This window comes from Schistocerca serialis, chromosome 2 (assembly GCF_023864345.2).
Source record: "Schistocerca serialis cubense isolate TAMUIC-IGC-003099 chromosome 2, iqSchSeri2.2, whole genome shotgun sequence".
Lineage (NCBI taxonomy): Eukaryota > Metazoa > Arthropoda > Insecta > Orthoptera > Acrididae > Schistocerca > Schistocerca serialis.
In genome coordinates, this window is record NC_064639.1 from 786,092,530 (window position 1) to 786,118,498 (window position 25,969).

At 39.5% G+C, this 25,969-nt stretch overlaps 1 protein-coding gene across 5 annotated transcripts in view; it reads right to left on the reverse strand.

Moving 5' to 3' along the window:
• The window catches only part of LOC126458007 (prominin-like protein), a 517,920-nt gene that overhangs the window by 206,244 nt on the left and 285,707 nt on the right, over positions 1-25,969 (reverse strand). For all 5 annotated transcript variants that reach the window (XR_007585562.1, XM_050094783.1, XM_050094784.1 and 2 more), the window contains 2 exons: positions 20,956-21,076; positions 11,881-11,947 (listed from right to left, as the gene is read on the reverse strand). Coding sequence is in view for 4 of the 5 variants with exons in the window: in XM_050094783.1 (XP_049950740.1) it covers positions 11,881-11,947; positions 20,956-21,076 (188 nt within the window). In the remaining variant the exon portion in view is untranslated. The remainder of the gene's footprint in view (positions 1-11,880; positions 11,948-20,955; positions 21,077-25,969) is intronic.

Here is a 25,969-nt window from a genome sequence, read left to right on the forward strand (position 1 = left end):
GGAACAAGTTTGGGATTGAATACCAATTGCAGACATAAGGAGTCCCTGTTCCAATTACAGCATAGGGAGTGTGTCCCCATTCCGAATATGGCTTCATAGCGTTCCCCAAAAACCACTTTGACTGTCACACAGCATAATATTTTTATTTTGCTAACTTACTTTGTTTGGACAGAATATACTTCTTGAAACACAACTGCCCTTTGACCAACAACAGACTTGTCAATGCAGAGCTTTTTATAGGAATGAACCCACTATGGAATGTTATAAAACATTTACATTTGTTGGAAGGGTTCTGGTAAAGTGCACCTACAAACGAAACACAATACTACTCTGATCAGTATTAGACTATTATTCCAGCATTTTGAGTCCTTATCAAGAAAGCAACACAACAGAAATTGAACTAATTTACAGATGTGTTGATAAGATCATAATAAGTAAGACTCCTTGGAAGAAAGACAACAAAGTAATTATGAAATCCTATGGGGATAATTTAGATAATCAGAATCTGAATATGACTGTGTGATCATTCCGATGCCACCATCACATATTTAGTATGGATCATGAGAATAAAATAAGGTAGAGGCATTCAGACAGATTTTCCCTTGCTCAACATGTGAATGGAAAAAGACAGCAAACGAATAACGTTGGTACAAAAGGCCCTTTGCCGAGCACTGTGAAGTGGCTTGCACAGTGCATATGCAAATGTTGAGAATGGCTGATTCTTGCATAAATGCCCTCCTCATAAATAAAATCTTTTCTTTCATCTACTGTAGACTCCATGCGTCTCGTGTTACAAATATTAGGGAAAAATGATGTAAGGCTGGAATCTTTGCCCATCTGTAGTTGAATTGTCCAAAACCATGCACAAATGGGCAAAAAATCATCTTTCTTCCAGTCAAACATGCCACTAAAGCATGCTCTTTTTCCATTCATTTCACTCTCTTTCACAATATTCCAGATCTAAAGAATTTTCATCTCTTCTAGATACAGAAGGATGTGTTGTCAAAGTTGATTTATACAGGCCAGGGCTTTTAGATCACGATTCTGTCGAGAAGTCATCACGATCATTGCAATTAAAGGGTTCATTCTCAGTGCTGCTTCTAGTGAAAATCTCCAAGATTTCTTCCTCTATACTTGCATGGCAGCGCACCATTTTCAAATCTTTGTCAACAGCCAATAATTAAAAACAAAGATGAAATCAGCAATACGAGAACCCATGACCAAATGCACACAGTCACTCCAACTGAGCAGCCCAAATTTTGAACAGCTATTTGGTATTCAGACTTAAAATACAACTCTGTGAATTAACACATGCAGAACATGCATTTACCTGAGAATACTGCATCTTAATAGGTCTGAAATACATAGGGGTCAACAATGCGGCACATATAAAAAAGCCTAGAGCATCTGGCAAAAGGAACACATCTAGATCACCTGGGGACAGGAGCAGCGATATCCATTAACATGTTCAGATCAGTCAGAGGATTTATTACACTATCCCACCAATTTATTTGCCAGCACCACACTGTTGTTATTGGTGCATTTCATTTCATGCTCACAGATGAGGCTGAGTAAAGGAGACAACTGATTTAGCTGGCTGCCTGAGTTGGGTGTAACTCATCTGTTCTTTAAATATCAGCCCAATAGTAGTAGACTTTTCTCACTCAATATCCGATACATTTGAGTTGTTGTTACTTCCACCACATTATAAATATAGTTGGTGGTAGATGATTTCCACTTCCAGTGCTCTAATTGCTCCAAAGTACTTCTGGAGTTTGCAAGAATTAGTGTTTTGCTCGATTATTGAGAGCCAAACATTAACTGCTTCTTCAGTTGTGATTAATTCTGAGGTACACACACTATTTGTGTGTGCTTAATGATTTTTTTTTTTCCTTTTCTTTTTGCAACATGGGCCATTTATATGCACAACCAATGTCCCTCAAAATTTGTTGTCAATATTAATGCCTTTCCTTCAGTGTTCACTCTCAATAATTTAAGTCATAGAGGATTCTTGTCATCACAGCATCAGCCTCAGGCAATTTCCTTAGATTTGACATTTTGCTTCTGCTGTTAAAGAACCTTCCCCAGACTTTAAAACAGGTACAATAATTTGTGTGGTCACTCTTGATGAATGTAGTTTTCTATCTGTACTGCATTAAAATCCTGCAACAACAGACCATTGTTATGTAATCTTTGTTAAACAGAGAACATTAGATCTTTCCATATCAAAGGAAACATGAATCAGGCTATGGCTTACCCTCAGTAACACTGGTGCTTTTTTTTTTTTTTTTTTTTTTTTAGTATCCTCCTTCAATGAGATTGTGAACTATGGTCATAATAAGACAATTAGCTAATACAGCTCTTAAAGTACAAATATTTTAGCTAGTACTTCCCAATGGATGTGAAGGGGCATTTATTGGCTTCTATTTGACGGATATTTGTTCTCAGGCACTTTGAGACCCTCTTTCTATAATACATTCAATGGAATATGTCTGAGAAGTGAGATGTACATGTATTTGTTCTACTTAATTACAAGTTATTTACAAGTTCTCATTTCCTGATTAGAATATGCTTTTTGGCAAATATAAGCATTAGTATATATTACTATAACATAATAAGTAAGGTTTTGACTCTTTACAGTGCATTTTTAGGAAACATATGTTATTTTGAAATTCCAATACTAGTACACCAGGTCTAGCTTCCCAAGTGAAAAAATTCTGTAAATGACTGTCTATAGTCCTTGATCTGATTATATTTTGTAGTGAATAAATGCACTGGTACCTGTTATTATCAAAGAGAATATCTGAAGTTTTACAGTGGATTATATGAAATATCTCAAATTTATTTTGAATTTCCAATAGTTGCATTCTAAGCTTAATTTTTAGAGCAATAAATTCAGATCACTCTTGTTAAATAAACTTATTATATCAAATCTCTTTATACATAAGTAAACACTAATTCATTCAAATGCAAATTATTTATGTTATTACAGTATTAGTTTTTGCTTACATACAACCAACATTATTGAAATCACAATATTTCATTAAGCCTTTCATTTCAAAATCTTTCACTACTAGCGGAAAGTGTGCAAGATGCTGTAGGGTAGTGAGAATCGATATTTAATGTACATCTTGTGGGAAACAATTTCATAAGGGGGGAAGGGGAGGGGTGCAGTAAGGATATCATTGGGAATGCCAGAGAGGTGTTCTCCTGGAAGTGCATGGTACGCAGAAGGAATAATTTGATCAAGAAATGGGAAGGAGAAAAAGGCACAGATGGATGAAGCAAACAAAGAATTGCTAAAGATTATGGAAGACAGGAGGTAGGTTGGAAACTGATAGGTGGAAGAAAGGCACAGAGAAAGAGGACAATGTCTGAGTTTCATTGTGGGAGGGAAAGGAGTTTCAGCAACTGCCATGACTGCCAAAGATAAATGGAGAAGTGTCTCACATAAAAATACACCGGTGTCCAAAATTATAGCTACAAACTGCTATTTCCCCTTCCTGTGCCTAATTCAGGATATAATCATACAAACTGTTGACAGATGTCTGTATGATTATGTTCTGCACTGAAGGTGGCATCCCAGTCAATCGATAACCACGCTAACAATGACGTCAGGGCACCAATCAAATGTGCCTGGTACACAGTCACAGATGGTGCAGTTTGGCACAGAGAAGATGCTTATCAGACTCTTTGCTACTTACAGTATACGAAGACTGGTAGCAGGACAGTCACAAACTCATGTGACCTGATGGTTTAACGTGAATCATTCCATTGTTTCTCACATGTGATGACAGTTTGTAGAGACTGAAACTGAACCCCAAAGACCAGAGCAGGGCCGACGACATGTGACACCAGAAAGAGAGGAATGTTACTTGCCTGTGAGGGCATGACAGTACTACCTAGTACTGCACAGCAACTTGCATTTGACCTCACAGCATCCATCAGAAGAGTAATATCGAGGCAAAAGGTGTGCAGAAGACTTCGGCAGAGTGGCCTTTATTGTCAGAGACCTGCTGTTTATATACCTCTGATGCCTCTTTACAAAAGGGAATGTCTAGAGTGGAGTCGTCAACATGTTACCTGGAAGGTTGAACAGTTGGCCAATGTTCGTTTCAAAGATGAGTCCTGATTTGGTCTGGAGAGTGATTCTCGATGGATTCACATCTTGAGGGAATGTGGAACATGATTTTGGATCTAAACATTGTGGAAAGAGACCAATGCTGAGGAGGATCGCTTATGGTGTGGGCACGGACAATGTTGACCACTCGAACACCTCCCACAAAAGTGTGTGATCAGCAAGGTTTAACTACTGCCAGGTGTTGTGACGAGATCTTGGGGCCTCATGTGGTTGTTGAGCAGTGCTGTGGGAACAGACTTCGTATTGATGGTCAATAATGCTTGATCTCACTATTTCCTTTTTGTTAGATTGTCAACGGTTTCTTAAATAATTCATGCCTTTTGTAATCCATAACAGAAGTTTCCAAACACTTCTTTTTTTCCTCCTCTCCTGATGCAGATGCAATAATGTCCATAGCATCTCCACCAAGTTTACAGGTTTAGACAGTAGTAGTTTACCATTGATTTACCATTTTCTGTCACCAGAAAGAAATTATACGTTGCAATCTACTTAAGCATCTTTTAGGAGGACTTTTTTTTAAGTTTCAGGAATTTTGCCTATGACATCCTTCTTACGGGTGTATCAATTTTTCACAGATGCTGTCATGCTTGTGTATTGAAAATCAATAATTTATGTCGAGTGACTATGCATAAATACTCACAAATTTAATCATGGTAGAGATTGACATTTGAGGTCTATTACCAGCTTCTTTTGAAGAATGAAAGCTAGCGTGGCTGTGTAATCCATATTTACACATTTACGGTACCTAAAACACCTTTTCAACAAGTCAAACTTGTTACATTCCATTCTTATTACTGTATTTACTCGAATCTAAGCCGCACTTTTTTCCGGTTTTTGTAATCCAAAAAACCATCTGCGGCTTACAATTGAGTCCAAAGTAAGCGGAAGTCCTGAAAAATGTTGGTAGGTGTCGCCAGCAACTAACTTCTGCCGTCAAATATATGTAGCACTACTCAGGTATGCTTTGCAGGCACAAAGATAAATTACTGGCGTCAAAACCTCTGCATCAGTAAATAAATTAAAAGAAAAGGTAGAAGAATGTAAACATTATGCCATGTATTCTTTTGTGTTTGCTGCTATCTCATTTAAATCCTGCCTGCCTAATAAACTACGAAACTAGAGTGAGACAACAGCAAACGCGGAAGAATATACATATCATGTCATGTTTACATTCGTATTATTCTTATGCTGAATAGCGATACAGTCAGAAATGAAGCATGGCGACTGACTAGATTAGATGACTCTCATTTCTGTGCAGAATGTAATGTACTAAAGAGGTGTCTGCAAAGATTTTCAAACAGAGAATAATTTTCGCTAATATCTCATTCAGAACATCATCTATCATACGCAGTCTATTATTCGGTTCTCGTTGATCATTATCGAAGAAAGCAGCACTGTAAGTAACAACAAATAGCAGTTTCTGTTTTGTTTCCCTTATGAGATAATTCCTCTTTTTTTTTTTTTTTTTTTTATTTTAAGCCGTGGTAGCGCGCACAAAAGCAAGCCATGCTGCGAGCAGCGACAGGCCGTAAACACTCATTATCAGAATGCGACAAACAATGTGTGACACCTTACAGAAATACATTTTCAGCTTATACTGACATAAGCCCCTATAACAAAGGGCTGAACGGAAGGCCTCTCCAGTTTGTATGACGAACCAGTTTCAGGCTCTGTCTCAGGCTGATACTGATCTTCGGCCAGACATGGCTGCTTGTCCTGTTCCAGAGGCTGCCCCTCAGTCTGCAAGATCTGGGCGGTCGCAGAGGGTGGGCTTACTGGTAGTTGGGAGCTCCAACGTCAGGTACGTAATGGGACCTCTTAGGGATATGGCAGCAAGAGAGGGGAAGAAAACCATGTGCATACCAGGGAGAGTCATCCCAGATGTGGAAAGGGTCCTTCCGGATGCCATGAAGGGTACAGGGTGCACCCATCTGCAGGTGGTCGCTCATGTCGGCACCAATGATGTGTGTCGCTATGAATCGGAGGAAATCCTCTCTGGCTTCCGGCGGCTATCTGATTTGGTAAAGACTGCCAGTCTCGCCAGCGGGATGAAAGCAGAGCTCACCATCTGCAGCATCGTCGACAGGACTGACTGCGGACCTTTGGTACAGAGCCGAGTGGAGGGACTGAATCAGAGGCTGAGATGGTTCTGCGACCGTGTGGGCTGCAGATTCCTCGACTTGCGCCATAGGGTGGTGGGGTTTCGGGTTCCGCTGGATAGGTCAGGAGTCCACTACACGCTGCAAGCGGCTACACAGGTGGCAGGGGTTGTGTGGCGTGGACTGGGCGGTTTTTTAGGTTAGATGGCCTCGGACAAGTACAAAAAGGGCAGCAGCCTCAAAGGGTGCGGGGCAAAGACAGGACATGCGGGGACCAAGCAGCAATCAGTATTGTAATTGTAAACTGTCAAAGCTGCATTGGTAAAGTACCGGAACTTCAAGCGCTGATAGAAAGCACCGAAGCTGAAATCATTATAGGTACAGAAAGCTGGCTGAAGCCAGAGATAAATTCTGCCGAAATTTTTACAAAGGCACAGACGGTGTTTAGAAATGACAGATTGCATGCAACCGGTGGTGGCGTGTTTGTTGCTGTTAGTAGTAGTTTATCCTGTAGTGAAGTAGAAGTGGATAGTTCCTGTGAATTATTATGGGTGGAGGTTACACTCAACAACCGAGCTAGGTTAATAGTTGGCTCCTTTTACCAACCTCCCGACTCAGCAGCATTAGTGGCAGAACAACTGAGAGAAAATTTGGAATACATTTCACACAAATTTTCTCAGCATGTTATAGTCTTAGGTGGAGATTTCAATTTACCAGATATAGACTGGGACACTCAGATGTTTAGGACGGGTGGTAGGGACAGAGCATCGAGTGACATTATACTGAGTGCACTATCCGAACATTACCTCAAGCAATTAAACAGAGAACCGACTCGTGGAGATAACATCTTGGACCTACTGATAACAAACATACCCGAACTTTTCGACTCTTTAAGTGCAGAACAGGGAATCAGTGATCATAAGGCCGTTGCAGCATCCCTGAATATGGAAGTTAATAGGAATACAAAAAAAGGGAGGAAGGTTTATCTGTTTAGCAAGAGCAATAGAAGGCAGATTTCAGACTACCTAACAGATCAAAATGAAAATTTCTGTTCCGACACTGACAATGTTGAGTGTTTATGGAAAAAGTTCAAGGCAATCGTAAAATGCGTTTTAGACAGGTACGTGCCGAGTAAAACCGTGAGGGACGGGAAAAACCCACCGTGATTCAACAACAAAGTTAGGAAACTACTGCGAAAGCAAAGAGAGCTTCACTCCAAGTGTAAACAGAGCCAAAACCTCTCAGACAAACAGAAGCTAAACGATATCAAAGTCAGCGTAAGGAGGGCTATGCGTGAAGCGTTCAGTGAATTCGAAAGTAAAATTCTATGTACCAACTTGACAGAAAATCCTAGGAAGTTCTGGTCGGACGTTAAATCAGTAAGTGGCTCGAAACAGCATATCCAGACACTACGGGATGATGATGGCATTGAAACAGAGGATGACACGCGTAAAGCTGAAATACTAAACACCTTTTTCCAAAGCTGTTTCACAGAGGAAGACCGCACTGCAGTTCCTTCTCTAAATCCTCGCACAAACGATAAAATGGCTGACATCGAAATAAGTGTCCAAGGAATAGAAAAGCAACTGGAATCACTCAATAGAGGAAAGTCCACTGGACCTGACGGGATACCAATTCGATTCTACACAGAGTACGCGAAAGAACTTGCCCCCTTCCAACAGCCATGTACCGCAAGTCTCTAGAGGAACGGAGGGTTCCAAATGATTGGAAAAGAGCACAGGTAGTCCCAGTCTTCAAGAAGGGTCGTCGAGCAGATGTGCAAAACTATAGACCTATATCTCTGTCGTCGATCTGTTGTAGGTTTTTAGAACATGTTTTTTGCTCGAATATCATGTCGTTTTTGGAAACCCAGAATCTACTATGTAGGAATCAACATGGATTCTGGAAACAGCGATCTTGTGAGACCCAATTCACTTTATTTGTTCATGAGACCCAGAAAATATTAGATACAGGCTCCCAGGTAGATGCTATTTTCCTTGACATCCGGAAGGCGTTCGATACAGTTCCGCACTGTTGCCTGATAAACAAAGTAAGAGCGGACGGAATATCAGACCAGCTGTGTGGCTGGATTGAAGAGTTTTTAGCAAACAGAACACAGCATGTTGTTATCAATGGAGAGATGTCTACAGACATTAAAGTAACCTCTGCCGTGCCACAGGGGAGTGTTATGGGACCATTGCTTTTCACAATATATATAAATGACCTAGTAGATAGTGTCGGAAGTGCCATGAGGCATTTCGCAGATGATGCTGTAGTATACAGAGAAGTTGCAGCATTAGAAAATTGTAGCGAAATGCAAGAAGATCTGCAGCGGATAGGCACTTGGTGCAGGGAGTGGCAACTGACCCTTAACATAGACAAATGTAATGTATTGCAAATACATAGAACGAAGGATCCTTTATTGTATGATTATATGATAGCGGAACACACATTGGTAGCAGTTACTTCTGTAAAACATCTGGGAGTACGCGTGTGGAACGATTTGGAGTGGAATGATCATATAAAATTAATTGTTGGTAAGGTGGGTACCAGGCTGAGATTCACTGGAAGAGTCCTTAGAAAATGTAGTCCATCAACAAAGGAGGTGGCTTACAAAACACTCGTTTGACCTGTACTTGAGTATTGCTCATCAGTGTGGGATCCGTACCAGATCGGGTTGACGGAGGAGATAGAGAAGATCCAAAGAAGAGCGGCGCATTTCATCACAGGGTTATTTGGTAACCATGATAGCGTTACGGAGATGTTTAGCAAACTCAAGTGGCAGACTCTGCAAGAGAGGCGCTCTGCATCGCAGTTTAGCTTGCTCGCCAGGTTTCGAGAGGGTGCGTTTCTGGATGAGGTATTGAATATATTGCTTCCCCCAACTTATACCTCCCGAGGGGATCACGAACGTAAAATTAGAGAGATTCGAGTGCGCACGGAGGCTTTCAGACAGTCGTTCTTCCCGCGAACCATGCACGACTGGAACAGAAAAGGGAGGTAATGACAGTGGCACGTAAAGTGCCCTCCGCCACACACCGTTGGGTGGCTTGCGGACTATATATGTAGATGTAGATGGTAATTATCAGATCAAAGCAAAATAAGCAATCGATTCAAACCAGACGAAGCACGCGAAAAAGGAAGAGTACCCGTATAAATACAGATGGAGCGCCTGACACATAGCAATGGCTACTTGGTAAAGCTTAACTGTTAAGCTTACGACTCAAACCAAACTACTGTAGCTGTATCTTCACCCATTCAACCTCAATTGTGTTTATCACACACTTTTGCTTTGAATGATGATTCCTGTCACATCCCTGAATACTGACCATTCCTTGTGAGGCACCCTGTATAGCTAGATTGACAGCTGATTTTTCACAGGTGTGGCATCGGCACTCTTGCCGTGGATTCACTGTTTAATATCAATAAATTAAATTCTGCTGTTGAATCTAATATGGCTTTTCAACAGATATTATTTTTAACTACGGTATGTTGATGATTTTCACTTATGGACCATCTGACAGCAACTGAATAAAACACAATTTTAGTGCCATACGCGTTTCGCCTTTATTTTCTGCAAGGCATCATCAGTGGCAGGTTGCAGGTTTTAACTGTTATCAATATATCCACTTACATTAATTACTTTGCAACTTTAAGTACACACAGTATCTTGAAAAGTGACAGGGGAAAGTTAATGCAATATGAATAAAACCAGGAGACATCAAAAACAAGAAAAATAAATATTCTTGAACAATGGAATTTGGTCTAATCAATCTTGCATAAAAGTGTCACCTAGATTCACTTTAGAATTCAAAGCCCTGTTCAGTAATACACCAGGAAAGTCTTTCCTTTCCTTTGAGGAACATCTTTCTACAAGTCACACAGTGAATCTTTTATTACTGGAGTCATTTTATGTACAGTATTCCCTCAGTTGCACACACATTAATTGCAGTCAGAACTTTCTGAATGAGGCCCCTCGAAAAATGAGCTGGAAACACTGAAGCTGGATTGTGAACTGAATGCTTCGAGGAAATGTTAATACCAATTGTCAGGCAGGGAAAGGGACACAGTAAAGATTGCCATCAACATATTTATTCAGGTACATGTCACATACTTCTAATTTTCATCACGTCACTGGATACAGGAAGGGAGTCTTCTATCTAGCTCACTCTCATCGGTTAACCATCTTTCATTCTCAGTATACTACAAAATCCACCTCACAATACCTCCTCCCTTTACTTATATGTACAGGAAAAAATCATTTTGTTTCATGACCAAATTTGCCTTTATTTTCCACCGAACTCTGCACTGTTTTTGGCCGAACTTGGCATTGTTTCTTGCCACAGTCAGTGTTTCTATCTGCCAATTTTAGTGTTTTTCCCTAATTCTGTTTTTCATGTAAAATTCTGTGTTTGTTTTCATTGTTGTTTTTGCCCAATTCGGTGGTTTTTACCAAATTTGGTGGTGTTTTATCAAATTCAGTGTTTTCTTGTCAAATTTGGTGCTGCTTTTCTTGCCAAATTCAGTGGTGTTTTCTGCCAAGTTCAGTGGAGTTTTTTTTGCTTATGTCATTGAATCAAAGTTCATTATGCAGGAAATTAACTTTTTTCAAGATCTTACATGAACCCCCAAGCCTTGAAGAGATTAGGAGCCAAAATACAGTTTTAACAGTCAGTAGAGTAAATTCTCATCCTTATTTTCATAACATTTTTATACATTGCAAAATAACAATTTTCATAATAGGTCATAAACATCACAAATTCCACATTATTGAGATAAAGACCACTAATTTTGTATTGTTGTTTTTGCGAAACTTTCCTGTTCCTACTTATATGTCTTCCGCTTGTCATCTTGATGCATGCAAAAACTATATGAAAGGACATGGTCACTCGTACAGGTCCAAACACATATCCCACTGTTACATTTGACGACTTTCTCTATCTGTCAGTCAGAGCTAGTACAACATGGGAAAACATTTTTGACTGTCTGCGAGGTGAAGAAAGAAACAAACAAACACAGTGTGATGGAAGTTTTATGACATTACATTCAATGCAGAAAATCAGTATATCAGATGACATCTAAAAATAAAACAGAAAAATTCAGTGTTCACCGGAATTAGGGTCAACAAGAATTCACATCCACGAGATCACATATTTTTATAAATTGTACGATTGTGGGTAGGGTGAAATTGGAAGGCTAGTTGCTAGGCTAGTGGTGTTTAACGTCCCGTCGACAATATAGGTATATTAGAGATGGAGCGCAAGCTCGGGTTAGGGAAGGATGGGGAAGGAAATCGGCCGTGCCCTTTCAAAGGAACCATCCCGGTATTTGCCTGAAACGATTTCGGAAAATCACGGAAAACCTTAATCAGGATGGCCGGAGACGGGATTGAACCATCGTCCTCCCGAATGCGAGTCCAATGTGCTAACCACTGCGCCACCTCGCTCGGTGAAATTGGAAACTTTATGTTTTCTAGCCAAATATCATGACTTAAGTCATCAAGCAATGGCAACATACACAAAACAACATCCACAAAGGGAACTCAGCGTAGTTACAGTGTTCCATTTTGTAAAATATAAGGAAAATAAATAAATAAATAAAAAATAAAAAACAAAGAAAAACATGACAAGTGATACTTACAACTCAAAGCTTTGCTGACTGTTTCCTGAAGCTCTTCATAATTTGTTACCAACAAAGTGCTGACTTCCTGGAAAAAGAGCCACCATTTTAGTTGTACACCACAACAATTGATTTATCACCTCCCTTGCCCCAGAAAACACACACACACACACACACACACACACACACACACACACACACACACACACACACACACAGAGAGAGAGAGAGAGAGAGAGAGAGAGAGAGAGAGAGAGAGAGAGAGAGAGAGATCCAATGGTAACAGAAACTGAAAAAATAATAAGCCAAATAATGCCACCAGCAGCACATTTATTTTAACAAAACTAGGAAGTTTCACTGTCAGAACAGCCAGTCTTATATTGAATGTAAGTGTGGGGCAGGGCAACAGTGATGGCAAAGCTGCTACCAATCGTCGTTTAAACAGGTTTGAATATCATCATTATTTACGCTGCATATGTCTGGTACACATTAATGAATCAGACTTTTTGCTACTGTATTCAGAGACAGGTACAGTACTATGAGGCTCAAGAGCAGGCTTGCAGCAGACTCCTAAGCAATAAAGCTTCTTGACAACTAAATGGAGCAGAGATATTACAAGTGTTCCTGAATTCCATATGCATTGAATAAAACCTACCACACCGTAGGTGTGAATCAGGAAACATTCAGGTTATCTACTTCCACTAGCATCAGAGTATCAAGTGAGCAGTGATCTCTTTTGAATCCACAATGGCAATGACAGACTGAGATTCTTAGAGTCTAATAAACAAACTAGGGGCGATCACAAAATAATTTCCAAGTCTTTCTTATACTAAGAATGAGAGGTAACATTATGGTTGCTGCTGGTGTGAACCTTTGTCAGTTTAAGGAATGAGATTAAAAGTGCTTCCAAGAAATGGAAAACTGTCTAGTACTCATATGGTATTACGAAGGTTGAGGAAATATTCTTGGTAGGCCTTGTCATAACACGCTGTAATGTAGTCTAATAACTCCAAGTGCACTGTCCAGCACTTACAGAGACGTACAAATCTACGTTCTGAAGTACAAAATGGGCAGTCGAAGGTATCATCATTAGTTAAACTTATCCTTAAGTACTCTGGGCATTGACAGGAATGCAATTACTATGGAGGGCTCTGTAAGATGCCCTCCTAATTTTTTTTTACTTGTGAAATCATTGTTTAGGGTGAGTATATATTTTCATGACTTTCTCTTGTCCATTACACATCTTGGAAGTAGATTTTTTAAAACATTGTAGGATCTAAAATAAAACATGTGGACAACTGAAACACAGCAAACTTTGAAGTAAATTTCTATTTTATGTATCACTAAAATAACAGTAGATGGTTACTCCTCTATCTACCGGCACACTCACAGATTATATTCAGGAAAATAATACTACAGTCACAACATTATTACATGGAAAACATACTTCATTATGAGAAATTGTATATGAAATCAACTTTGTGACTATTGTACTTTAAAACTTCAACACATTTTAATTTTAAAAGGTGGGGTAGAAAGTAATTACATATTCTTTTGAGGTCGTGAACCATATTTTAATCACCTTCAGTCTGCATAGATTTCACATAGACTCTTCTAGGACATTCCAAACAAATCAGACCACCACACTGTTGCCACTAGTATCTTGTCTGACTCTTCAAATGAGGTGTGCAAAAGGCACAGGTTTTTCATGTTTAAAATCATTCTTTCTGTGTTTGAAAGTCATCTTTTATGCACAGTATTATTCTGATGGTGCCACTCAACTCTCATGGCAGTGTTCAAAATAAAATCTAAGCATTATATGAGGCTCAACAAGGTCTCTTGCTAGGTTTCCCATAATGAATGATCTCATCATTATTTCCGCCTTTGGATGATGATGATGGCGTAACAAATTCACACCAAAGCATCACCCATGGATGTGGAGAACATGGACAAAGATCATCATTTTGTTTTGCAACTTGATTAATAAGTTACACACCTCTGGTCGACACAGTCCACACCGCCTTTTGTCATATTTTAAAAACACTTAGCCCCAGTCATTGATTACTTAATGGTACATAGAAGAGATTAGTAATGCAGCTTTTGACTTTATGGGCACAGGGGAAACCAGTGTCATGCCTTCCTGTTGTGGGATCTCATCTTTGTTTCTGTTCAGTGTTCCAATGTAAGTGAGACCATTTTTGAATCTTCACTGATTAGTTCTTCTGATGAGTACTGCTTATCACCTACAATATCTCTGCATGCATTTTCAGTATGTTACACCAACCGAAGAACAGCCAACAAGAGGACACTGTGACCTTTCTCATGCTGTGAAAGAAAGTGACGAACACTGTCTTTTTTAGGATAAATGTACAAATTATAGAAGTAACTTGTATGTGCATCAGACAAGCACTGAATTTTCAAGCCATATTTTGCTGGCTTGCTTGGCATATACCATCCAAATCTATGCCTTCCATGGAAAGGTACACCTATTTCATCAACATACCCTATTTTATCTAGAGAATCAAAGATGATTATTTTCAATAAAACACAGAAACATTTGTGAAATTGCTGCTGACTTGTCTTCTTTCTTTCTTTCTTTGCTCCTGCTCATCTGGGTTGCCAAATCATAATGAAAATAACGAAAACAAAAATTTTTCTTTATTAACATTACAACTGAAAACACCTCTGCCAGTTCCATCGGTTGCAAACAAGCTGTACACCAATTCATTTCCCAATTTGAAAATTGCTGAATACACTAACAGTCGAATTAGTGTCTTGAATTTAATGACTTCAGGAGCTTGTATGCAGGGTAAGCTTACCGAAACAGTGTCCCCCCCCCCCCCCCCCCAATACCTTTTGCTATCTGTTGAAGTCCAGGCAGCTGCAAGGCTATGCTTATCACCATGTTCTTATGTTAGTTGGCAGCTGCTGCTTTCTCCATCGAAAACAATTATTCTTACCAAGATGCAACATTCTCCATCATCATCAGTCATCACATCTTCATCACTTTGTTGCTGATCCAAAGTGATGTCGCAAGTAATAAATATCTTGAAATCAGGGTCATTATTGCTGTCACCCATGTCTTGATATGAAGACCCACCAAGCCAGGTTTGGACAGCCACTTCTGTCTTTTTCACAACATGTTGCATAAAAGGAGAAGCTTCCCCTACCATGGAGAAACAGTAAAATTCAACAACACAACATGCCAACACTGTTGTTGTCGCTGTCAGTCCTCTCAAGGCTCAAAAAGAAGAAACAAAGAGCAGCAACACGGCAAAAGTTCTGGCATGTGTTGCTTGTCATACAACAGGAAGGTACACAGAAGAGACCGCTTCACTCCACAGGGGGTGTAAGAAATATCACGAAACAAAAAATCGTGTAATATGAGAGAATGCATAGTACTTGAGGGTTAAGACCCACTTCCTCCTCCCCAAAATCTCTCAATGTCAATGACATGTAAGGCACTGGTGGGAGTGGCAGTAATTCTAACAAAATATTCTACCATTGTCTGTAGAATATCTCTGGGTAGTCAAGATAATCCCATTAGTGATTACAGCCATTTCACAAAACTTCAAAACTCTACCTGAAATAGTTCTCATTCTCTTCCATACTGTCATTTGGTTTTACGGAACATTGTATGGAGGTTCAGGAATGCTTATCATATCTTTTTGCTCTGTTTAGCAGTTCAGTAAGTATTAATAATGACAAGAAAGTCTGCTGCAGACCTGCACTTGAACCTATGCAATAACTGTCACCTGGTCCCTATGTGGAGCGATCTCATGCCACCAAGTGACTTGCTGCACCTTAAGTTGGCCTGAGGAAGAGATGTGCCTGGATCACAATGTATCACATTTTCACTATGGTCCGCATAATTCTAGAAACTACCACAGCATTCAAAAACAGCCATTTGGTTGTACAGCACTCAGTTTGTCTTATTAAACAAACTCTTTGGCAGCAAGCTTTTGGCACATATTCCCTCCTCTCATATACAATCTCAGATGGTAAAGCAATCTGTTCAACGTGTGTTGTTTATAACTTGTCTCTGAATGAAGTCGAGAGAGAGAGAGAGAGAGAGAGAGAGAGAGAGAGAGAGAGAAGAGGAGATCTACACTATGCAATACCTATTACAGTAATGAAATGCGCCTCAATCTATGCACATAGAACAAGATGTAACTTCTGCCTTTTTAACAATTTCCAATTCCTGGAGCTGGCGTTTATGCAATCCCATGAGAAATTATGACTATCGTTGTTAAATAAGAGGAGATAAGGATGGGTGTGTTGATTCATTTTACTTTTGATTTTCAAGCAGTTCATTTGGTAGCAGATACACAATGCATACTGTGATTTGTTCCACTAAGGTAATCCTTTCTGTACATGGAATAATATTAGCAGAGGCACATCAAACAATTAAAACGTTTCAGCTGTGTACTTAGGCCTACGAGTCTTAAATGTCTCAAGAGCAATGTTCTCGAAACTGATCTGGAACCTATTAATGTTCCACTGTAGTATGGGTACCATTCTATCACATAAGTTCCTAGTTCCTCCGCTATGGACAGGATGGAAAACAGCAGTATGGACATGACATTTTGAATCATTTGTTGGCTCTTCCATGCAGATATTGAATCAATATCCTCAGTGTCAAAATACTGTATTCATTACCGTATTTACTCGAATCTAAGCCACACTCGAATCTAAGCCGCACCTGAAAAATGAGACTCGAAATCAAGGACAAAAAATTTTCCCGAACCTAAACCGCACCTGAAATTTGAGACTCTAAATTCAAGGGGCGAGAAAAGTTTTAGGCCGCACCTCCAAATCGAAACAAAGCTGGTCCACTGTAATATGGGGCACAACTTGGGTCGAATGAATGACGATACAGTAGTTTGGTTCGAGTCGTAAGATTAGCAGTTAAGCTTTACCAGGTAGCCATTTTCAAATGGCTCTGAGCACTATGGGACTCAACTGCTGAGGTCATTAGTCCCCTAGAACTTAGAACTAGTTAAACCTAGCTAACCTAAGGACATCACAAACATCCATGCCCGAGGCAGGATTCGAACCTGCGACCGTAGCAGTCTTGCGGTTCCAGACTGCAGCGCCTTTAACCGCACGGCCACTTCGGCAGGCCAGGTAGCCATTGCTATGCATCAGGCGCTCCATCCGTATTTATACGGGTACCCTTCCTTTTTCACATGCTTCGTCTGGTTTGAATTGATTGCTTATTTTTCTTTGATCTGATAAGCGCCGTTTTCTTTGTTATTGGTGTTTACGTCACTCTAAGCTGAAAAATTCATTACTGTACTGTGTCGTGCATTGTTTGTCGCATTCTGATAGTGCGTGTTTACGGCCTGTCGCCGCTCGCGGCATGGCTTGCTTTTGTGCGTGCGACCGCCATTTACAGTTTTTTTTAAAAAAAAGAGAGGAATCGTCTCATTAGAGAAACAATGGCAAGAGACTGCTATTTGTTGTTACTTACACTGCTGCTTTCTTTGATAATGGTCAACAAGAACCAAATAATAGACTGCGTATTATAGAAGATGTTCTGAATGAGAGTTTAGCAAAAATTTTTCTCCATTTGAAAATCTTTGCAGGCGCTTCTCTAGTACATTACATTCTGCACAGAAATTAGAGTCATCTTAGATTTAAAAATCTAGTCAATTGCTGTGCTTCATTTCTGACGGTATCACTGTTAAGCATAAGAATAATACGAATATAAACATGACATGATATGTATATTCTTCCGCGTTTGCTGTTGTCTGACTCTAGTTTCGTAGTTTATTAGGCAGACAGGATTTAAATGAGATAGCAGCAAACACAAAACAATACATGGCAAAATGTTTATATTCGTATTATTCTCATGGTGAAGAGAATACTGCATGTGATTCACAATTCATAAATGTTCCTGTTAGCAACTAGCAACCATCTCTTCTCACAGGTAGGAAAAAATTCAGAATGTAGAGTTGGCTATATTGACAAGTAGAGTTGGCCATATTGACAAACATCCCAAACAGTCTCACCAGTCGGATTTTTGTAGTACATTGAAATGCTGCTACATTCGAAGATGAACAATACGGAATTTGTATTTACTTCGTTGGATAATGTATGAAAATGCAGTGGTCGAAACTTGGGGCGGAGAAAAAAAGCTCGTCTTCCACCTTTTTTTAAATTTATTTACTGACGCAGAGGATTTGGTGCCAGTATTTACCTTTGTGCCTACAAAGCATGCCTGTTTAGCGCTACATATATTCAATGGCAGAAGTTAGTTGTGGCGGCACCCAGCAACATTTTTCAGAACTTCCGCTTGCTTTGTACTCGATTCTAAGCCGCAGGCGGTTTTTTGGATTACAAAAACCGGAAAAAAAGTGCGGCTTAGATTAGAGTACATACGGTAGTCTGTAGATCAAATGGCTGCTTTGACAGGTAGCCCTGCGTTTAACAGGATGGGAGATGCCTGTGACTGGGCTGGAGTAGGTGGTGGTGGAAGAATTAATGGGAGGTTGAAACCCTGGCAGAGAGTAATTCAGTTGCTCCAGTACTGGGTGGTACTGAGTTATGAGGGGAGCAATCTTTTGTGGCCGAGCTTTTTTGGGTATGCGAGATATGGTAGGTGACTGGAGACATGAGGCACAGGAGATCTGTTACTGTAGAAGGCTGGAAGGTCAATTTCTGTCTGTGAAGGCCTGTGTACATTGGAATATTCTGACAGGGACCGCATATGACTAGGCTGCATGGAAGGGACTTCTTGGTATGGAAAGAGTGGCTGCTGTCAGAGTGGAGATAATGCTGGTGGTTGGTGCACTTGAAATGGGAAGAGGTACTGATGTAGCTATCCTTATCCATCCATGCTCTATCTGTACTTGCAACCTCTTGCCTCAAGGCTAACATTCCTATAACAGACCCAGATACATGACCTGTCTCATACATCCTTACACCACCACCAACTCCAGTCCCATCAGAGGCCTCCCCTATACTATCAAAGGCAGGGTTACTGATGAAAGAAGACATATGATCCACAAACTAAGCTGCAACTACTGTGCTGCTTTCTATGTGGGCATACGAAAAGTGGCAGCTGGTCCACTCAGTTGCCGAACATGCTGCCCAACACAGTTTGCTTAACTTCTGCTACTGTTTCACAGTCTGTGCTATCTAGATCCTTCCCATTAACACCACCTTTTCTGAAAAGTGCAGGTGGGAACTCTCCTTGCAATATATCCTACATTCCTGTAACCCCCTTGTCCTCAACCTTCACTGGTCCCTGTCCTACACCTACCTATCCCCTTCCCTGCTCCCACTCCAGCACTACACACAGCCTTCTACTCCACCAGCACACTCACTAGTCATCTTTTTCCCCCCCCTTTTTCCATTACCTACTTCTCTCCTTTTCTGCCTCCCGCCTCCAATCTCCCGACTGCACCTAATAGCCCTACCCTGTCCATACCACATACCTCCCACAAACAGTACTACACATTCCCCCACCCCTACACTGTTAGCCCCCCTCCTCTCTGCCACGTCACCTTCTTATGCATACCAGATTGCTGCTCCCATCAGGCACAGTTGCAGTCTGGCCACATCAGCCAGAGATAGTAGTCATGTGTGAGTGAGTCACGTTCGTGAAAACGTGCATGTTTTTTCTACTTTAGAAGAAGGCCTTTTGGCTAAAACCTTAAATGTATAGCAGCCTTTTTATTGTGCCTGTCTGTGACTCACCTCTGTATGGTGAGTGGTAATCTATCCTTTTCACAATTACGATGTTAATCCATCCTGGACGTTTCACTGTTTGAAATTATCTTTTCACACCCACAAACAAACATTGTGAATGATGAAATGTACTGAGTAACAGCCCAACAATACCTCAAACAGCACTTCATTCTGAGTTAGTCACATAATTTTGTATGTGATATACTAAAAGACTGAAAGGTAAAAGGTAACACTGATTTTTTACAAAAGATATATTTTTTATTGAGGGGGAGGGGGAGTTTATCAGTGGCAAGGAGACACTGCGGTGGTCTCAAGGCTGTTGCACATAGCTGTTTACACAAATGTCATGGTAATCTCTCTCTCTCCCTCTCCTTCTCCCTCTCTAAGTGTGTGTGTGTGTGTGTGTGTGTGTGTGTGTGTGTGTGTGTGTGCGTGCGCAACAGACCACACTGCTATACTCAACAATGATCTCACATTTTCTGTACATCACATTTTCCATATAAACTGTCATTTTCATTAAATAAAGCTAGGTTCTGATTTCTTCTTGCACAACTGTAGGCATCATGATGATAAGTTGGATGCCCAATGCTCTTTTTCTTCTGGGGCTACATGAAATCTGCTGTCTATTAAACACTCATGAAGACTAATGAAGAGCCGATAGTGTGCATTATGGCAACTTCCGAAGCAATATCCACTTTGCCAGGAGCGTTTGAAAGAATGCAACAGTTGCTCCAGTGTCACTGCACAATGTGCATTCACACAGGGGGGCGTATTTCGAGAACTCTTTGTAACTGTTTCCAAATAAAGGTTATAAAACTTCATCCTGACTTCTCATTTACTTTGGTGCCACAAATACACTGAAAATGTTGCCTTGCATACCTGCTACCACAACAGATCAGATGGCATTTTTTGTCCCTACTCTCTTGGTGGTGCACGATGCTGTTCAATGATATCTAGCACCATACACTAACCAATGCAGACATGGGTTGCTACGTGAAATATGCTTGTTATGACCCATCTAACAGATGTCTCATTTCCTGTATACGTTTCACACACAACCTGTGGAACTGAACACACAACAGATACATAGATTATCTTGTGAACCACACAGATCTCATTTAGATATTTCTACAGATACATTAATTCATGCTATTTCATTTCATTTTCTGTAAGCTTCAATCCACAAAACTCAGTAGCAAAACTACTACATATAGTTTTGTACTATGGTCTATGTGGAGTGTCTGCAAGAAAAATGAATTAATCAACATTAAATGTCATTCTTTAATAGAGGTAAGTAAATAACATCTACATAATTTACGAACTTAAAAAAAGAAAAATCTCATCGGTCAGTTAGAAGGGGAGAAAGATAAGGAATTGTTACGTATTTACATATAACCTCACCAGTTTTGTATTTGTGAAATACAACTGAGAGTCGTCCAATGCAGTATTTAACTTCCTGGGCAAAGCTTTAATTCCATTTTCCATGTACGCATTTGTAACAAATGCACAGACAACACCGAACCTGAAAGCAAGAACTTCATCATCTCTGATCATGATGCACGACCAGCTATATTTAATAACTTACCTCATCACAGTAAAGTGGTATTATGGAAACATTTATGAGTGGTTAATAAAATGACACCAGATAGTTACAAGACAGTTTTACAAGAAGCTGACTATGGTCATGTGTACAACGTGACAAATGTAAATTCTACATTGAAATGTATTTATATTTGTATTTTTATCAATCCTTAACAGCTGTTTTCTCAAGAAAATAATAAATACAGTATTAACAAATCATAAAAAAGCATTAACAAAAAAAAAATACCATGTGAAAGAAGTAGGAAGCTGTATAAAATGGCAGGACAGACAGAGAAGTAGAACTGATTCCAAATTACATGAAAAACTGTGCTGTATTAAGATTATTTTAAAAAATACACTACTACTCTGTAAAATTTCTGCAATTAAGAATTCTGATACCTGAAACACAATTAAATTTACCTGGGTACTGGTTAAAAAAGAAACTGGGAAATAAGCTAAAGGATGTGAGGATTGTATTACAGAAAACAGACAAAAATAGTAGCTAAAAGATGTCAGGTAGCCAACATATACAATAAACACTTCCTGCAGATAGCTCAGAATACGGGTGCAAACAACTGTTGAGACATGGTAACAGAATATATGCTAGAACCAATAGCAATGCCACATACATAGAGCCAAATTATAATTACTCCACACTCTGCTAAAAAAATTTGGAATGTAAGCAAAAATACTTGTGGAGTCTGTAACATCTCAAGTTATTTATTAAAATTTTGTTCATCCCATTTATGGAGTACATCACTATACAGGGTATATTCCAGAAAGACAAATATGGTGTTTATCAGGCCCCTTTACAACAATGCTGGTACGACAGATTTTAATTATTAATGCTCAATCTTGTTAACTACTTTCTCAAAGGTAGTGAAAAAATTATACCTGGAAGAACCACAAGAAGATGCTTACTCAGCTTTAATTTGGATAACAAAAGGGTCTCTCCAAAGAAGGTGCTATTTTTCAGATTATGCAACATTCAAACTAAGGCCAATGGGTAGTTTCTTTGAATTGTCAAAACCACGAGAGTGTGTAATTCACAGTTTTCTTATGTAGAATGTCAAATATCACCATACCAGAGATCCTGCTTGTACCTTGTTTTCATTCCATCTATCCCAATATGAACATCGAATTAAGAAAGAAACTTGGGAAGTGTACACAATGATGCAACAGCTTCAGGCTAGAGAATTATCCCTACAGGTCTACCAAGGAGATCAGTATTGGGTCCACTCTTGATATTGATTAATGATTTTCCATCAAACATGTAAGAAGCAGGAATAGCTCTCTTTGCATTTTCAATACTTGAAAATGTAAATAAAATGTTCCTGAAAATTAATACCTGGTTCTCTGCACATGGGCCTGTGAGCAAACTTAGACAAAAAACAAGTACATGCAATTCCGTATTGCACAGGATCTGACCAAATGATAAGAATAATGGAGGATGTATTAGTTTCTAAATGTTATCCTTGTTCATTTCACTGTTATGGAGTAGTTGTGACGATGTATGTGATACAGTGTGACAGAAAAATAAGACTGTCACCACCAGAAGTATTTTTATTTTTACATTCATATTTTTGTTCATGTTTGCAATGAAAAACCTTCACAAAACTATGAGCCATATTCTAAAATGAGAGTTTTGCTTTTTTCTTCAACCACTAGACAGTACCACAGGTTACTCCAATGTCATGAAGACTACACACACATATATTCCCTTAAATCTACCTGATAACGGAGGCTTAAAAGTCTAATGTGCGTAACTGAAATAAAATAAATTGTAACTGGTAGCAGTAAATTTATCATTTCCACTCAATATCATGTTACTACTTGCAGTTTTACTGTTATTTGAAGTCTGCTGGAGGTTTTTGGATTTGATTTATTGTGAGCTAATTTGGTCCCATGAGCAAGGATCCACCCAGAACCCCACTGTCCTGGGTAAGCCCTATCTAACTGAGGTATGTTTTAAGTGTCCTAGATGTTGACCACTAACCATTTAGACTCAGCATGCATCCACCCCAAGAACACATACCACACCTTGAGGCTGAGGATCCAGGCAGTTAAGCCCAGATCTTTGTTTCCTGTAGGCTCTGGAAATCAACATACCCTGGAATAAGGTTACAGCCTCTCTCTCTTCTTGATATGTGCAGTTTTCTAGTAAGCTAGTACATAAATTGGTGTAAACTGGCCCACACTACAGCTCTACAAAGTTGGATCAGAAGGCGACAAGCACCTACCTTGTTGAAAAATTATGTTATCTGCATGAAAGCATTTGATGCTACACCCCATAGCCTTTCGAACATCACTTAATTTTTGCGTTACTGAATGACCCCACTGCACGCTTGCTCAACAAACAAGAGAAATATTACTTTGTAAGTAAACAAATTATGACCATAAAAACTACATGAGCTAAAGGGCATAGATATTTATAGTCCATTTCATGTAGAAAGACATTTCCATGCAGAGGGGTGGAGCAATAGGGAAGTTTGGAGAGAGTGACATTTGCATAAGAGTAGCAGCAGAGAATAGGCAAAAAGAATCTGCGTTGCCAAAATGTGTGGCTGCGGTCAACAATCAGGTTGATTTGCCAATGGAACATCTTTTAGACATTCACATCTATGTGGAGAACAATACATTTTAAAACCAATTTTGATCAGTGATCTACATGAGAGACATGCTGACAAAATTGCGTCCACTGTTCGACGGCTTCTGTGTCATGTCGAAAGGCAAGAACAGTGTCGCAGCTTTTTGAAGACATCAAGTACAATTTTTCTAAAAAAGACGATTGTCTAATGACAAGGTTATTGAGATTGGTTACTATGTTGTCATTTTAGTGCGAAATGGACGGTATATGTAAAAATGTAATACACAACAAAATTAACTTCAAACGGAAGCCAAATCATTATACTTATTTGACAAACGGCTTCTACTCCATACAATTTCTTACTGGTCGCAAGGAATAATGTGAAAGACTATCGTGTAAATGGTCGGTATGTTATCATATTTTTTGCTGTCAATGAGCAACTAGTTTGACATCATAGTGAGAGAATGCAATTATGATTCATAGAACAGGCAAACAACTAACCATCTTCTTTGAATAACTCGAGGGAATGCTGCCTGGTAATGTCTAAAACCACCATTATCTTGAAAGGTAACCCTTCCTGTCATTTTAAGATATTTTCCCATTTTGTGCCTTGAAAATGACAAGGGGTTACCTATCGAAATATCAGAGGTTTTGACTAACTTACCTGGCCACATTATCACGAATTATTAGAGTGCAGTATGTGCTAGGAAAGGCTTACATTTCACAATTACCTAGTTGCTGCTCACAATTACATAGCGACTTCTCCTTGGGTTGTGTGCAGAAAATTATACTTATGTCAGTTTTAACAAGTGAATGTCAGTATATTTGTTAGGGTACACATTCACAATCAATAAAGCCTATGAAGTTCTCAGACACTATTTATGCAACTGATATGCTGACAAACAAAAACATTTTGCTTAAACCGTCAGTCTTTAAAACTAAAAACTATTATTCATTTTCTTTATTACAAAGCCTACATCATAATAGCATTGTCACTGCTGTCCAAGACTGTGTCTGAACTATACGACCATAAATTTAAGATGATAAGTTCAAGGCTTATATCCCTCTTCACCTCCCTATCAAAGTCATCCTCCTGAAGCTTTTGAGTGTGCAACACACAGTCTGCCCATGTTGAAGGGAACATGTCTATTAGTCCATGCACAACAGTGCATGGCACCAATATGTTCCAAAGAGCTCAGTGCAAAAATGTGCTTTTTTTCAGGCTGTCATATCTAGAGTCCTATGGCTCACAGAAATAGGAGGTCATCTGTTTCAGATAGCCCTTGGCCTAGCGACCTTTTGTGTACCTATCGAATGAACAGGCATACTATTCTTATCCTATAGAAAGCGGTCAAAATTTAAACATTACACACTTCCTCCAGTCCAGGCAACATCAGCAAACTGGATGGTTCTTTTGCATTAGGTGTGAACATTATGCAGCTTACAAAAGCACAATTTGTTCAAGGGCTGTTCCTGTGAAAAGGCCCAAAAAACTATGATTTTCGGGTATAAAAAGTACCAATTGTGGTGATGGTCACTACTATAATTACTATTCATGGCAAATTGTTGGATTTTTTTACCACGTTTCCTTCAGTTGATGTTCTTGGACAACCTTGAAACTTTATTGAACATCATTATGCATTACTGAGATGCAGAGGTCCAAATTTACAGCACTTATGAATGTAGTATCCGGTCTGAAGTGCATATGTATTTTAAAGGACATAGTGAACATATGGCAATTGTTCTAGGGTCATCAAATGGGTTCTGAGGTCACTAAATTAAGTTTTTAGTCAATATAAGTAATTGGATGGATTAAAAAAATCTAATCATCAAGCAGTGGCAGGAGAGTACAAAAATAAAATGTATCCCAATTTGCTAGCTTTCGGAGCCAATGGCTCCTCCTCCACAGATAAAAGATGGTCATAATTGGCAAGCTTTCAGAGAAGCAGAAGGATTGAAGTGGAAGGAAGAGGGGTGAAGGAAAAGGACTGGAGAGGTCTATGAAATGGGGTAGATTTTGGGAAAGTCACCCAGAACTATGAGTCAGGGGAGACTTGCCTTACGGGATGAGAAGACTGATTGTTGGGACTGCATTGGATGAGATTTGAAAACATGAGAGCTTAAAGGCGGAAGACAGGGTAACATGCAGACAGAGATCACTGCCTAAACATCATGCATGAGTTAATAAGAGTGAAAAGCTAAGTGCATTGTACGTAACAAAGGTGGGGAGGGAGGTGGTGAAACATA